At 39.2% G+C, this 16,536-nt stretch overlaps 2 protein-coding genes across 9 annotated transcripts in view; one reads left to right on the top strand and one right to left on the bottom strand.

Annotated features, from left to right (window-relative positions):
- LOC124050087 (MAM domain-containing glycosylphosphatidylinositol anchor protein 2-like) overlaps positions 1 to 16,536 on the bottom strand; it is a 220,997-nt gene that overhangs the window by 113,707 nt on the left and 90,754 nt on the right. For 4 of the 8 annotated variants that reach the window (XM_046372202.1, XM_046372210.1, XM_046372203.1 and 1 more), the window contains exon 1: positions 4,305 to 4,732. The exons of 1 other annotated variant lie outside the window; for it this stretch is intronic. In XM_046372202.1, coding sequence (XP_046228158.1) covers positions 4,305 to 4,542 — 238 coding nt within the window. In that variant the 5' untranslated portion in view covers positions 4,543 to 4,732. Of the gene's footprint in view, positions 1 to 4,304; positions 4,734 to 16,536 lie in introns of those variants that run through there. 3 more of the 8 variants (XM_046372206.1, XM_046372207.1, XM_046372205.1) reach the window with 2 other exon arrangements.
- LOC124050088 (low choriolytic enzyme-like) lies at positions 11,687 to 14,130 on the top strand. The gene is made up of 8 exons (XM_046372211.1): positions 11,687 to 11,901; positions 12,063 to 12,081; positions 12,216 to 12,269; positions 12,446 to 12,592; positions 12,680 to 12,797; positions 13,466 to 13,644; positions 13,747 to 13,828; positions 13,955 to 14,130. Exons 1-8 carry the CDS (start codon positions 11,833 to 11,835, stop codon positions 14,079 to 14,081), a joined length of 795 nt encoding a protein of 264 aa, XP_046228167.1. The 5' UTR covers positions 11,687 to 11,832; the 3' UTR covers positions 14,082 to 14,130.

Below are 16,536 nucleotides of genomic sequence, written 5' to 3'. Positions count from 1 at the left end.
ATTAACACAAACAGTATATTATATTAAAGGATTATTATTATCACTAATACCTAAATGTGGAAGCAGCAGCGTTGTAATTGGTTCTATATATATACATACATATATATATATATATGTGTATATATGTATATATATATCAAGGTAACTATGGCTGTCAACTAAATATTTTTAGTTGTATTTTGTTTAAGCGTAATAGAGTAGCAGTATAAAGTAGCATAAAACTGAAATATTAAAGTACAAATGTTCTTCAGTACAGTACTTTTGCAGTTTTAGTTGCTTTTGACCACAGACAGCCACTAACTGTATAATAATATGGATTTGTATGGGGGGGATCCAGAGCAAATCAGCCCCAAACAGACCCTGAAATCTTCTGTTTGTATCATCGGAGGCCATGTTCTTTGAAATTCAATTAAAAAGTTACATGCTTAAGGCCTATTAATAAATCAACTTTTCTAGCAGAGCTTCTTCTATTCCCTCCCATCTTTCTGTAGCTAAAGGACAAGATGTTAAATGAGTGAGTAGACATGTGTCATGTTGAGCAGCAGAGCGGAGGTCATTTGGGAGCAATGAGCTGAGAAAAAAAAAAAAAAAAAAAACAATTCTGCTGGTAGCACATTTGGAACTTAATTAAATACTTTCTGATTTTGATTTTTCCCTGCCAGTTGGGGAATTGGCATTGGCAGGAGAAGCACATCTGCCACTCACACTGATGTGAGAAGTGCAAAAAAGTGCAGGGAAAAATCAGTGCTAAACACTGAGAGGATATTTGGAGTCAAACTAATGCCGAATTTGTCTGAATTCACTTGTTTATTTGCTCCAGAAGCACTTGTGAATAAATTGTGCTGTTGCAAAATGTTGAGAAAATGTTGTCACGTGAACCTATAGGTTAAGACACGAAATTTGCATAAACGTGCATCTCAGCCTGTAGTGTCACTCCTCCCTCGCCTCCCCACCCACCTAACCATCTGCAGACACACACACAATTCAAATTCACACACAAAGCTTCGTGATAGTTGTACGTTTAAAGAAAAAAAAAAGGAAGCAGTGGAGCTGCAGGCTAGGACCAAGAATCTCAGATGTGCCTCACTTTTTTTCATGTCATTATCTCATTTTCATAATACTGACATCATTTCCCGCTCTGCAGAAACACACAGCGGGGAGAAAACAAGCAACTGCCTCTGAACATGCTATTGTGCTCTGTCTTCATCTTTAGTCCACTCGCCGTCTGTGTATGTCAAGTTGTGTTTGACTGTGCATTATGTCATTGTGTGTTGAATGAGCAACTCCCAGTGGAGTGCCTAGCCTTCCTTGGCCTCAGTTGGGGGGAGATGGAGACAGCTTTATCCACTACCGCCAATGGAGATTAAACTGGATTTGGCTAAAAGCAGCCTTGTCACCACAGTTCTGGAGTGCCCGAGTGGCAGAGGGGATTCTTGGCATTGGTAGAGACTGTAATTTTGACAAACAAATGAATGTGAAAAAAACTTCAACAGCTGGGGCTCGTTGTCGCTGTGGGCTTAATGTCCTCAGACCAACCCCTCGGGACCACTAACCATATCTTACTAGTTTTCTGGCTCTGTCATCACCTTCATGAAGGAAGGGAGACAGACAGTGACAAACAGGAGGAAGTGAGAAAAGAGAAGGAGGACATTATAATGATATTGTATTATAATGATCATATGTAACAAAGTTTTTTGTTATCACACCAAAGTAATTAAGAATTCTGTATCAGGACCACTAAAAATAAACTCTTACCACAGAGTCCTACTCCTACAGCTGAGTGGTGAAGCAAGAAGTAAATGTATATTTTTCTATATCTATCTAAAGTTTGCCAAGACCGTTAGCCAACAATATTCACCATAAGCTCTCAGACACACTGTACCTAACCCTCAATCTACTAAAATGAGCAAAGACACATTGTAAATATTTTTGAATTAGGAATAATTGATTTTTTTGTGGCTACTTGGGGGCAGCAAAACCAGCATTAGACACAACATAGATACATAAACATTTTAAAATGCTGTTTGGCAAACATAGCAACACTCCTTTAAGCTCTTTTTTGGTCTCCACTTTTCATGAGCCAGTATGCAGCTCATAAAACAAAAATAATGAGCTGACCTACGTGTGACCATTGTTTATATAAAAATACTGACAAGCGCAGCTATATTAGAATGAATAGAATAATGTATGACCAAACCAAAATCTATTACAAATTTATGGTAATCCTATAATAAATCTATGGTGATAGTAGGTATTAAAGAACTGGAATAACATTCCTCCTTTCATGCCATAGCTGAGCAGAGCCACCCATATTAAATTTGAACGTGAGTTACCCTTATTAGTATTTGCTTTGTCTTCTCAGGTGATGCAGAACACTGGCACCAGTTAAGTCAGTGTGAATTCAATGGATTTTAACTGTGAGAATTATAAACATGGGCCATTGCCAAAGGCGCATGCAAGAAAGATTCTATTATTTTCTATGCTTTCCCCCATGCCTCGCATTTTAAAAAAGTGTGAACTTACAATACACCCAGGCCTCACTACTGTATAATTGAGAAGCAATTCATCCATGGGGTCATCCATGTGTGTAAGGCCTTGAAATGGTTCGCCAGCAGCACATGCATATTATTACATCAGGGCTTGTCAGAGGGTATTGATTACACACTGTTATGCACTCGCATGCACTCTTCGGCCTACACTGTTATTGTAAATGAGCCTCTGTATAGATCCAGCTTCCCACTATCAGTGCAGATCATCTATCACACGGTGCGTACCCTGGCCCGAAAAACACAGATGCTCATACGCTGCAGAGGCTGCAGCATCACAGAGATCATAACAGCATGCTTTTTTCCAGCTCAGCAGAACAAGGCAGACAGTCATTATTAAAATCAAGATAGACATGTCAGGTGGTCTTTTTGTGGCACAAGGGGACAGACCAAAGCTTACTGCCATAAATTGGGCACTTGAAACAAGATAGTTCATTAACACAGAAGAGGGCTTTGTTTGTCCGATCATCCAACAGACATGGAAATGCCTCAAGAGCATAACACAGACTGCACAGATGTGACTCTCAGAGGTGCTATTTATAGGAAACAGACATGCACAAGAACACACATCATACAAAGACATACCCACATCCACATACAAAGATACACCAATCCATACACACACCTTGTTACTCTAAAAATAGGCCAATGTGAACCAGCCAGAGCTCTGCTGAGATGGAAGGAGAGAAGAAAGTGGACTGACTGTGGAGGGTGAAGGTGGGGAGATGTATACGACATATTCATCTTTGCTCTCACATTTGGCCACTGCACAGCAGGGGTTATGGAGCTTGACCGCATACAGCTGCGTCCATTATGGTCATGCAAAGCTTTATATCTTGCCAACCACCTTGAGGAAATGACACAAAAATGAGCCTGGTTTAATCTGATATATTACTTAAAAGCCGGTTACTTGTTTTTTTTACTCCAAACCAAATGTGTGAAGTTAACAGACCAGAATATCAGGAAAAATGCTGGGTGACTCGACGCTTGAAGCAGTGCTGTGATGGTGCTGTCTCTGTCCATGGTGATGAAGCATACAGCAGTTGTTATTTTAACCATGCAGGGAGAGCCCACTGTACCAACAGAGCTATGCCTGCTGCCTCCACAGCATAAGCATCATACCAAACCAGATGCATACATATAGTTCAGGGCGTTAAATCTGCCATGTTGGATTTACTCTTTGGGTCCCTTCGAATGTGACACGAAAATATAGGATACATACAGTATAAAAACCTTATATGGGTTAAAATTTTTGTTGAATTCTACTGTGCGTACTTCAATACAAAGTTGTGCTGACACAATTAGACAATTAATATGTTTATCAATTACCAGAGAATTAATGACTTGACAAAGACAAAATATTTTTTAAGGCAAATATGTCAAACATTTGGTGTTTCAGACCTGTTGACATTCTCTGTCTTTTCTTTTGAAGACATCAAGCATTTCTCACTTTTTTCAGTCTAAATAATATGCTTGTTAACAGAAAGTAAATACTGGCAGATTAAGCTCTAATGTGAATAAGTGTTTGCATTGCCTGTTAGAGCATGTCGATGGTAAAGCTGAAACCTCCTGTTATCCACCTCCCTCTCTTTCAGGTACATGCATGTTTTCATCAGCTACAGTAAGTCTTGAGCATTTCCTGGCATGTATACGACTTTCTCACAGACTATAAAGAAAACATAGTTTTATAGAGGACTAGACAGTTCAACCACTAGCATTGAAAAATGGATTTTTTCACATTAAGAAAAAGTTACATACCTCTTTCATAGGTGACATTTTGATTTAGCTTGGCAGGAAAAGCACAGGTGTAACTAATAACATTAATTAGGGTTCTGTTCCATGACAGGAACATGACATGCACAATAGCAGGGGCTGGAATTATCTCATAGCTATTGATTACACCTGGGCTTTTGTTGCTGTGACTTAAAAATCTCTTCTGTGAAAAAGATCTAGTAGCATTAATCTTTTTGGTTTTCCACCATGATGTGGTAACCATTGGAAAATTTCAGCATCTTTTGATGAGTACAGTTTGATTTTCAAGTGTTTCCAAGAACTGACATAGCAACTTATATTACAGGTTATGTTTAATTATGTTAAATACAATATAATCAAATATTGTGCAAGAAAAAAGGCAGACATCTACGCAGTCTTACAGAAATAAGTAAGCCAGACTTACTAACAAATGCACACACACATACACACACATTTCCTACTACATTTTACAGCAGAAACAGAAAGCTTTAGTAGTACTAAAACTTCTATACTATCATCTGATCTAATGCCCATGTCAACTTAAGGTGCAGGCATGTGTTATAGGCCCATTAAACCAAACTCAGAGAACAGTGAACATGTCCTTGGCTCGTGTAAGCCAGTATAGGTTTATGAGGAATAAACTTAAAGGCCTTTAAGAGAACATGCTAATAAATCCAGAATCTCATTAAAGACCTCGACAGTTAAGATCTGCCTGTTTGCTAATGGTATTATCAAGAAAGGTCATCAAGTTGTAGGTGTTTACCTATCAACAATGCTAAACAGCCGAGCACTCACAGCATGACAGCCAGAGTGTCAGTTAAGTAAGCCTTTGTGGGTTTTTCCTATCCCATTCTCCCAGTCTCTCCATTCACGGTGCCACACTGGCAAAGTGGGCCTGTTGTGGCTGTTTGATTTCCCTAAACAACACTAATCGGACATCTGTAGGGAAGGATAAAGCCCGCATTGGCTGTAACCATGCAGCAGTTCTCTGTTGATAGGCCTAACTCTGGCCAACATTCACACGATTGGCTCACGCAAGGCAGCAGCTTTCTTTATGGTTGGCTAGTAGCGAGCCAGCAACAGCTCACCAAGGATAGAGTATCTGGCAACCCTCTGAAGATTGGGTGCTTCCCGCCAAGAAACTGTCTGATGATTGGCTGTGGTGACTCCGGTGTGAACTGATTGTCCTATCAATGCCCACAGCGCAGGCTGGCTGACAGTGCTGCCTGCTGGCTGGCTTTGCAATATGCAGCTATCCATAACACCTCCAGGGGGCATATATCCATGTCTTTGAGTTTGCGTGTGTGTGTGTGTGTGTGTGTGTGTGTGTGTGTGTGTGTGTGTGTGAGAGAGAGAGAGAGAGAGAGATAGATAGAGAGAGAGAGAGAGTCTATATACATCCATAACTTTTCCAGTGGGGAGGTGTGCAGCTAAGCCCTGCCAGCAGGCTCTAACACCTCATTATTCTAAGCCAGGCAGGAAATGGGTTTTAGAGATCTCTCACTGAGCTATGCTCTTGGAAACGATGGCTACAGGTCTCCCAATATCAGCTGCACAGACCTGGGAAATGCCTGTTCAGTTGAAGTTGGTCACACTGCAACACTTCACCAAAAATTAAAAAAACCAATTCACTAGGCACCTACTGTAATAGCACAAAACACAAACTGTTACAGTCTTGTGCAAATTAATTTGGGTCTGAGGGTTTTTGAGATTTAATGAATTTGAATTTTTCCACCGAGTCTTGTTAACTGAAGGGTGCTTATTCAATGTGATGTTAAATACAGCTCAGCGAAATGAGGAAGATGAAAAATAGCAGCGCCTAAAGCCTCATTAGGGGATCTTCTACATTTGGGTGAAAACCTTAAGCAAGTTAGTTCATATACACTGACCGAGACATTTGAAGAAGGAGGTAAAAAAGGCAACAGAGGAGAAGAAGAAGAAAAGCTTTATGTTACTCACACACACACACACACTCTTTTCAAACAAGAATGCATTCAGAATTGCAAAGTGGGTTTACACAGTGCTGCATTATCATATATTTTGTCATATAAAGCATTTAAGAAATTCAAAGCAAAATAAAAATGCTACAAAATGTTCAAACAAATTTGATCAAAATTACTGAAGTCATTCTTGAAATATCAGGTAAACAATAGAAATAAAAGCTTATTTCATGTGACTTTAGTTGTAATGATTAAAGCAATAATAATTCATGACTGAAGGAGTCACTCAGTTTAAATTCTGGAGGAAAGTATTACAGGAACAGCCCTCCTGATCTTACATTCAAAAAATGACTTTCTTACTGTGCCCATGTTTTCCTATCACCTCAAGTATTCACTTCACAACATAAAGTGCCAATGATGATAATAAATGTGTGTAAAAACAAATCCCCACAAAGCTGAATGAGAGATGACACCTCTTCACTGTGTAACTGGAGACAATAAGGTAAACAGCGATTGCCTTAAACTGCATTTGCACCACCCATTAGCCTGGGTGTGACTGATGTAAACAGAAGCAGAGTGAGCCTTACAAACAGCAAAACAGTCCCAGTTAACCCAGGACAGGCTTACAGCTTTGCCCCGACAAACAAAGACTTATACATGGTAGAGTCACGTTAATTGAATGAATGTTTAATCCACAATTCTTCACAACACAAATGGAAGGATGATCAACACTGGAGTTACAGTGGAGGCTCTGTCCTTAGACAGAGTTTAGTGTTTAGCATGCTAACATGTGCTAATGGCACTGTATACAAAGTATGGCTGATGGAAGCGTCATTACTTTTTGCAGTTATTTTATCAAAAAATATTAGACAAATTATCACAAAGGTGACAGGAAATGTGTATGAAGAGACAGTAGGCACATGAGAAGACAGGATGATTTGGATTCATCTAATCATTTCTAAATCTGATGTATTTGACTCGAAATCCAGAGTATTTGTTCCACTTATACTCATCAGCTTTAGGATATTTATTTCAAAGATCATATTTTTATTTAGCATTTTACAGACGTATGCTAGAGGCTGATGATTAATTGGTCGACCTCAAGCATATTATATATTGAGCAGAATACAATCATTTGTTAAAGTTTCAGTGCTGAAGACATGGAGGAATATTCTTCTTTAAGCAAAGGGTTGAGGGGAATATATTTTTAAAAATTAGAATATTAAATAATTTAAGAAGTTAAAATAATTATGGATGTGCAGACAGGGCAGGTTTATATCAGAGGCTTTAGCCTGGAGGTGGGGAGATGGGCAACCACTTCTCTAACATCATCAGCTTCACACGGGCTGCGGAAACGTGGGTGGGCAAAGCGGATGAGTCACACTCTTCCTTCCTTTAACATCATTTCTGTGGTACCCTTGAGCAAGTGATATATTGGGTTAGCGGCAACCAATAAAAAGACTGGACTGGGTGGGATGTTAAAATAATATTTTTTCTTTGAAAATTCCAAAAATAGCCCTAAATATTCCATTATCTGAATAATATGATGTTAAAATAAGCAATGACAGTTTGAAGTACAATTTTGGAATTACCCAAACAATATACTATTGATTCTGCCCTTCACCTGACAAGCATTAGACACCGTTTTCTTCTTCTTCTTTTCGCCCTCACTGCTATTTCTACCAGTGCAAAGACATTTTACTGTATAATTTTCAAATCCACCACATAAAGCTCTTGACACCTCATCCATCAAACACAATTATTCCCTGAATGGGCTGTGCAACTGGATTGTGACTTAATAAATTGCATTAGGACAATAATTCACCTGATTTAATTTAATATTTGTGTGGCTCTTACAAGTGTGGTAATTCACACCAATTAAGGTGGTGTTCATATTCAATATATTTGTTCCTGTTAGTCTGCATGTCAATTAACATGAGCGAGAGCGTTCTCAGATTGACTTCAGTATAGTGAACAAAGAGGAGAAGACAGAGCTACTTTTAGTCTTCAAAAAGTTTGTTGGAGGAAAAAACAAAAACTAATAAATCCATTACTGTGAGTTACTAATGCTGTAAAAATCAACTTGTTACCCGCAGGCATTCAAATAGATATGAACACGATGCTTTGGATCAGACGGGATGCTTGAAAATGAACTGCAGTGTATACAACTGTGAATTGTTATTTTAAAACGCAGTCAGAGGCAGAGCAAGGGGCGAGTGAAGGGAAAGCAAGCAGGGCATCTGTGTCAGTCGGTAGGATGACTGACTGCAGAAGGAGAAGGAGCTAAGAGTGAGTAAGAGGGAGCAGCACGCTAATGCGTTTCATTTTAAAGGGTGGTCATAACAGCAGAGGACTTCCTGGCACACACTTCCACTGAACACCAGCGCAGTGATTCGAAATGTTAAGCACATTGTTTAATAGTCCATTACGTAAATTGATATTGCTCATTGACTGTTGTCCTTGGCTGCCCACATAGTGTCAGAGAAAGAGACAGAGATGTACTCTACTGCAGTGGACGCCTAACAGGGTATGCTATCGCTGTCTGGCGCCAAAAGCTTCCCAACTGGTCCGATTACTCCCACGACACAGATCATCCTCCCAATACTGTTCAAGACGCAACAGAATAAAAAAATATATTTTCAACTAAGTCATTGACTAATTTGCAGTAACTTTTGGATGTCTCCTTTTAGGAATAATTTTACCAGAGCTCAAGTGTTGTCCAACCCACAGCCCAGCACTAAAATATATCAGAAGAAATTCATTTTTATGCAATGGAGGAGAATGGAAAACATGTACAAAATGCTTAACTGATTTTCAAAACCACTTCTGCTTCTGATGGCTGACTAGTCAATTATCTGGAAATACTCTAAATGTTGTTCTCAGCTAATTTTAAAATGTGTACAAGATTATACTGAGGTTTAAGTACAAGAGGACAAACTATACTTAAACAATGTCATTCACCACATGCTATACTTTACTCTGACAAATCATGGTTTTCTTAAGCTTCTTCTCTGCTTAACAAAATGCAGATGTTTGGAGAGAAACAAAAAAATCTTTGTGGGTAACACTAGACTGACATCCAATTGAATAAGATCTACTTCCCCCCGCAGTTGGAGAGGCATTAGGAATAAAGCTCAACCGAATGGATGGGTCATACATCATTGAGCATTACTCGTGCTGTGCCTGTGCCTCTAAAACACAAATTGGATTACCTGTGCAGCCACGCGGATCACCCGAATTGGACAGACACAGACATACAGGCAACACACACCCACGAGCAGAGGCACATATAGGTGTGCATGTGCAAAATGCATGATACGCACATTGAAAGCTGTACAAATCTATAGGGTTTTACTGGGCTTGCAGTAAATGGAGTTCACATATACAGCACCTGCAGTCCATCTCTCTTTAAGACATAAGCACACACACACACACTGCAATTTTGGTTCCCTGATAATAAATGCCACATTATTGTGATGTACAGTGGAGGACCCGATCATATAAAGGTTGCAGTGATGGAATCTCAGTTTGAAGCTGCCGGCCTTGACATGCAAAATCAGATCCTAAAAGTGTTTATTGTGCCATGAAGCCAGACAGCATCCCTCTTCTCTTGTAAACAATCCACTGGAAGCTGATGATATATTAGCAAGGCTTCCAATAAATCTGAAATGCTCATCTCTTGAAATAACCTATTTGTGGTTTTTGAGTTTTTAGAAGGCTGTTTTGTTTTTTTGTTTTTTGTTTTTTTTGGTTATGTTTTGTTTTGTTTTCATCACAGTCTGGTGGCCAGGGCCTGATCTTTCCAGCTCAGATCATCACTGATGCTTCAATAATTTGACTTTACAGCCAGTCACTAATTGAGCTATTATTATTATTATTTGAAACAACACATCTTTAATGGAGCAATACAGCAATACTGGAGTTCACACACAGTGTAAACTAAAACGCTCTTTGTGGAGCCTAAAGGCTTGCAAAGGCCAAAGTGGCTGTTTAGTTTAATGGCAATGGATGGGCAGGAGTTGTTTGTGAATAAGCTCTTAAGTGCTATCTGGATCAAAAGACAAGTTTGCTCTGATACCAATAGTTAAAGAAGTTGTTTGTTTTGTTTTGTTTTTTGCTTGTTTTTATTTTTTTTTGTTCCAATAAAATCCATCCATCCATCCATCCATTTTCTACACCGCTTATCCGTCAGGGTCGCGGGGGGGCTGGAGCCTATCCCAGCTGACGACGGGCGAGAGGCAGGGTACACCCTGGACTGGTCGGCAGTCCATCGCAGGGCCAACACACAAAGACAAACAACCACACACTCTCACACTCACACCTAGGGGCAATTTAGAGTAGCCAATTAACCTAATGTGTATGTTTTTGGTATTGTGGGAGGAAGCCGGAGTACCCGGAGAAAACCCACGCAGGCACAGGGAGAACATGCAAACTCCACATAGAAGGGCCCAGACCGGGATTCGAACCTGGAACCCTCTTGCTATGAGGCGACAGTGCTAACCACTGCACCACCGTGCCGCCCCCAATAAAATACAAAGAAAAGAAAAGAAAAAAAAACAAAACACAGCAGCATGGGAAGCCACACCACAGCAGCTCCAAACCAAAGAGATGTTTGGAAAAGTGGAGCAGCTTTTTCAACAAATAATTATGTTTTATATATAAAAATTTATATATATAACCAATTTGATTTTGATACATTTAAAATTAATATATTTAATTTAGAAAATGTTGATCACTGTTGGCTCTATTTCTTCTGAAAATGTTGTGAAAACTTTTCATTTATTTTATTTATTTTTATTTTCACTGGTGATTAATCTGCAGTTTATTTTCTTGATTAATGGAATAAAATGCCTGAGAGGTGATGTCTTCAAATTCAAATTTGTTTCATTCTGTTGATCCAAAAACACAAAAATATTTAACGCACCAGTATACATGACAAGGACAAGCAGCAAACACTCACATTTGTCAAGTTCAAGAACCACCAAATGTTTGGATTTTTTTTTTTCTTGAAAAGTGACTGAAACAGTTTATCCTTAATCAATAATTTTTCAGCTGTATGTGCTTAAAACACCACATACAGCAAAACAACACACCCTGTGCATTCCTTAGCACTAAAATAGTTCTTATTTTGTTAATTTTAAGGATACGAAGTTTAAAAGTTACAGTGCCACTTCGTCACAGTGCCTGCAAATCTTTAATACATACATGGCATTGTTTGTTTCAAATGGTGTATTACTATTATTGTTATTTTTGGAATAAAACTTTGGCAGGCACAGATGTCATGAGCAGACCCCCTGCAGGTTAAAAAGGCCATCTGAAACGTGATGCTAAACGGGCCGACAGCAGCCCCCGGTCACTGTAATCCCCTCGGAGTGAGATTATCTCTGTGTGGCAACAGTGGACCAGGGTGGGCAGGGCTCTCCCATCAGCTGTGTGTCTAAGACTGAGCCCATTGAACACCTACTCCTAATCTCTGTACACAGACACACCCTGACATCCTGTACATAAATTCAGCCCTGACTGGGTTTCAGCACCAGTCCTCAGTGAGACGAGTGAAGACTCTGAATCTTAAGCATCACCAACTTCGGACAGCAATGAACCTTGGGACAACTGTTTCTCTTCTGCTGCTGCTTGTGGCCCTCTGTAATGCTCACCATGTCAGCGTAAGAAATAACTCATTAAATATACTGTAGAACAACTTGTATACTCTGTATTCAATGTTTGCATCATTTCCCAGACAATCTGTGTCTTTATCCCAATCATGGCATTAGACAGAGTTTAAGTACTGCAAAATAAAGTGCTCTGTTTTTTATTTTATTCACAGGATCATGGTGCAGAGAATGGTAAGTAACCAAACCTAAGTGCATTTATTTGCAGCTGTGCCTATTAGACAAAATCTCTCAAGCATAACACACTGAGTGTCTGTGTGAAAACAGTGTATAACTTCTGCTTTGCTTCCTCTGATTTGTGATCTTAGTGGCTAAGTCTGACCTTGAGGACATTACTATGACTATACTGAGGATGAATAATGGTAAGTTATTTGATACTACAAATAACAGCAAGGGGACATTAGTTTCTCACAGCATGAAAGGAGAGTTTTTATATTCAGTAATAGAAACCATACTAAGGGAACACATTTTTGAAAGTTTTTTATGCTTTTGATTTCAAGTTCTGACAGATTAAAATGCATATTTTCTCCTCTAACAGGATCTCGTGATTTTCTGCTGGAAGGAGATGTGTTCATTCCCAAAACCAGGAATGCTATGAAGTGCTTCAATGAAGCATATTCCTGTCTGTGGCCAAAGTCCGCTAACGGGAAGGTGGAAATTCCTTTCCTTATAAGCCAAAAATATGGTAAGTTTTAAGATACGGCTTTGATGGAACTGGATTGGAAGTCTCTTGAGAATGTCACTGATGAAGTTCTTTCATCCATGGCTGTAGATTTCACTGAGAGGAGTACAATTTTGCATGCTATGAAGGACTTTGAATCTGACACCTGCATTCGCTTCATTCCACGTGCAACTCAGAGGGCGTATTTAAGCATTGAACCGAGATATGGGTGAGTCATAAACTAAAGCACTCTTGAATGTGAAAGAAGAAAGTACAGAAGTATAAGTAGCGTCCATAAAAGCAGTAATTTATATGTATATAAAAAAAGAACAATAGAAATACAGATCCACACTTCTGTAATGCACTGGGCATCCTGTGGTATTATTACTTTATTTTACTTACTTACCTATCCACTATGTGCCAGGAGGTTCAGGTTTTTTACGCTGTACAAAATACTGTGTTAGGATGCTCTCCTGTGTAAGACAACTTTTCCATCATGAAGTTTCTGAACTGCCTTGATACAGACAGACCAATCTGATGCTACACAATACTGGAAAAGGGCCTCAGACACAGGGCAGCAGGCAGCACCGGGGCCAGAGCAGTTTGCTCCTGATATTTTTGTTTTTTGTTTTTTTTTTTTTTTAGAGTATCTACAAGCCAAATCTAATGCATTATTTGGAAAACAACTACAAAGAAACAAATGAAAACTTACAACAATACAGCTGTGCTGTTTGTAATCTCCATCCTGCTTTTAGCTACTACTTTAGAGTTTTTTGTTTTTTGTTGTTGTTTTTTTTAAATGCAGCTCTCTTCCCTGTAGTTGTTCATCTATTAATCAGTTGTGTCAAGTTGCATGTTGCATATCAATGATCTGCGTCTCTCTGTCATTATTGTTAGCTGTTTCTCTTTACTGGGTCATACTGGAGACAAGCAGGTCCTCTCACTGCAGAGGTTTGGCTGCACGCAACACGGAATCATCCAGCATGAACTGTTACACTCACTGGGTTTCTACCATGAACACACCCGCAGCGACCGTGACCAGTATGTCAGAATCAACTGGGATAACATCATGAAATGTAAGAATCTCACAGCGCGGTTCATGATTTACTAATTAGGACTGATATATTTCTTAGTCTGTTAACTTTATAATGATTTTTTCTTTCTTTTCTTGTCACCAGACTCTGTCTCCAACTTCCAAAAGATGGACTCGAATCATCTCAACACCCCATATGACTACTCCTCTGTTATGCACTACGGAAGGTGAGGTGGAAAAAAAAAAAGCTTGTGCTCAATCAAATAGGCAAATAATCAAATAATCTAATTCTGTTTTTTAAAAACTAATTCGTGAATTTTTCATTGTTTCATTAACTTTGTCCAAATCTGTAGAACTGCCTTTGGAAAGCATGGATCAGAAACTATAACTCCCATCCCTGACCCATCTGTTCCCATCGGGCTGAGAGACGGTCTGTCCGACATCGACATTATCAGGATCAACAGGCTGTACAAGTGCTGAAATTCCATCAAACATACTGAAATATGATTGTGCTATGATGCTTGACATTCCTGTGACAGTACAAGAATAAAATGATTAATTAAATGAATCTTTGTCATTTGTGATTTATTTGACAGAACATTATCCGTATCGGTTATGTGTTCTATGAAAATAGTCAGATTTACCTTTAAAGGGGGAGTTGGTTTACTAGTTTAGAGACAACAAATGTCTGACAGAAAGCCTGTGTTACAAACTTGAACTTTAATAGACGTAGATGTCTAGAAGGCATAGAGGCAATTTTTCCTGTTGCCCCATGTTACTTTCGCTATACTGCTTTCAGTATGAAAACAAAGTTGGGAAATGTTAGCAGATGAAGATGAATTTAGTTAGCTGCACATAAAATAAAAAAAAACCTGCCTTGTATTTATTTAACTACATTATGTCGTATTGCTCCATATTACTTTCAATATGAAAACAAAGTTGGGAAATGTTGGCAAAGGACAACGAGATGAATTTAATTAGATACAAAAAAAAAGGCTGAAGGGCAAATATGTGGCAATATCTTCATAATTGAGTTCATTTCCATTTCTGCTTGTAGTAATTATACATTGGTGAAGAGTACAGTGTTTTTATCAGCGTGAATCAAGACTGCAGTATATTTTGCAGGGCTGTGTCTCTGCAGAAAAGCATAGATGTGGTAGAACAGGAGATAAGCCCCTCTCCTGCTACTCCCGAACCCTGCAGAGACATTAGTTTTTCACTTGGCCACATCCCACACTCTTGAATGTTTTTTCCTTCACCCTTTGAAATCCTACGCAGTGTTAGTCTTCTGTATTCACCCAACAAGAAAGAGAGAGAGAGAGAAAGACAGAGCAGTGTTGGGTGAGGAAGGAGTGGCGTGGGAATGTCAGGGTGAGATAATGGAGGACAATGCCTGGGAGAGAGAACAGATTCTTATTAAGCAAATTTTCCTCCTCTCATGATGTATGAATGCACTAACAATCATGACAGCATTGCATGTATATCTCCAGAGTTCTGGCTTAAATGCAGCTAAAGAGGCCATGGCACAGGCAGTGCTCTGAGGAAGACAGTGATTCTGTATAGTTCAGATGGACATTGGGCCTTTAATGTTTCATAAAGTAGTTTCAGTTCATATCAATCGTTCTGCGCATGAAATATTTAAAATCTACTTGTTTATTGAAATATTTACTGGTACAGGCTCTGTTCATGCTCCAAGAAGCTGCAAGAGGACTCTCAGCCAGCTATAAATTAAAGTATTTCCACAAATCCTGATTAAAATAAGATTGGGACTGAGCGCAAAGTACAAACACAGTGGGACACAGTGTGGCAGGGGAAAAAAAAAATCACTGAATGTTCAATGAAACTGGAGTCCAGTGAGAGACATCTCTGTGAACTATGATGCTAAATGTAAACTGAATCACAGCGAATGGAATATCCTTTTCTTTGACTGTTTTACAAGTGTGTCTCATTTGGTTTTGGTCTTACTAAAGTCTTTCAAAGGCTAAAAAAATGAAACGGAAGCCTGACCCACAGTATATTACTATTTAATAGTTTTTGATATTACTGGTTTTTATTTGTCTGAGGCTTTAACAGAAGCTCTTTGACCGTACTTTAAAGGGCAGAGTGTATATGACCAGCAGGGCCTCCTGAAGGACGTCTGCTCTAATGAGAGCAGGCCGAGCAGAGCCAAACGCAGTCTGATCTGTGATGTCACTGGTAATATGCTGGCAGGCCATAACCGTCGGCCGGCTGAGCAGCTCTTACCACCGCGTTATTAACACAGATCAGTGTACCTGCCTCTCTTCAAACATGATAAGCTTCAACACACAGCTCTCATCAGTTCACTGCTGCCTAATACCTGCCAATAGGAAATTAAAATATTCCCTTTGAGTAGAGCTACCAACTTAGCCAGTCCAACCGTGGAGGCTGTCTCAGGGTTTTATGTACCAAGTTCGGCATTTGACCTTCCTGTAAATAAAAAAATCCCTTTAAAGTAAGACCAAGAAAAAGGTGCCTTTACTCATCGATCCGCAAGCTGGTACAAGTGCTTTTAAAGGACAAGTGTGTTTCAAAACAATACTGACACTGTAAACATTCATCCTCTCTATACATAAATCCAATGCTAATATGAGGTCCTGGTTAGTGAGATTAATTCTTTTTGAGTCAACAATAACAGCCATAACAATGAGCACCCCCAGAGGATGTCATTATCTCAGAGGTCCATAAATCCTCTTTGGAATCACAGGCAGGAAGACATCCCTTATAACTTGAGAATCATCATCCTTCTAAGTTTTATTCAGTGTCAAAATACTACATTGGTAGTTAGTCTGCACATCCATACAGGAACTGCCAATGGCTAATTTGGCATAACTTTGATGGTGCCAATTCACCAAATACAAACAAATATAGACTAATACTGGGTTCCAATTGTACTCCCATATCATGACCTTTCTGT

This window comes from Scatophagus argus, chromosome 19 (genome assembly GCF_020382885.2).
Source record: "Scatophagus argus isolate fScaArg1 chromosome 19, fScaArg1.pri, whole genome shotgun sequence".
Classification (NCBI taxonomy): domain Eukaryota; kingdom Metazoa; phylum Chordata; class Actinopteri; family Scatophagidae; genus Scatophagus; species Scatophagus argus.
This window is presented reverse-complemented; position numbering and strand designations above follow the sequence as displayed.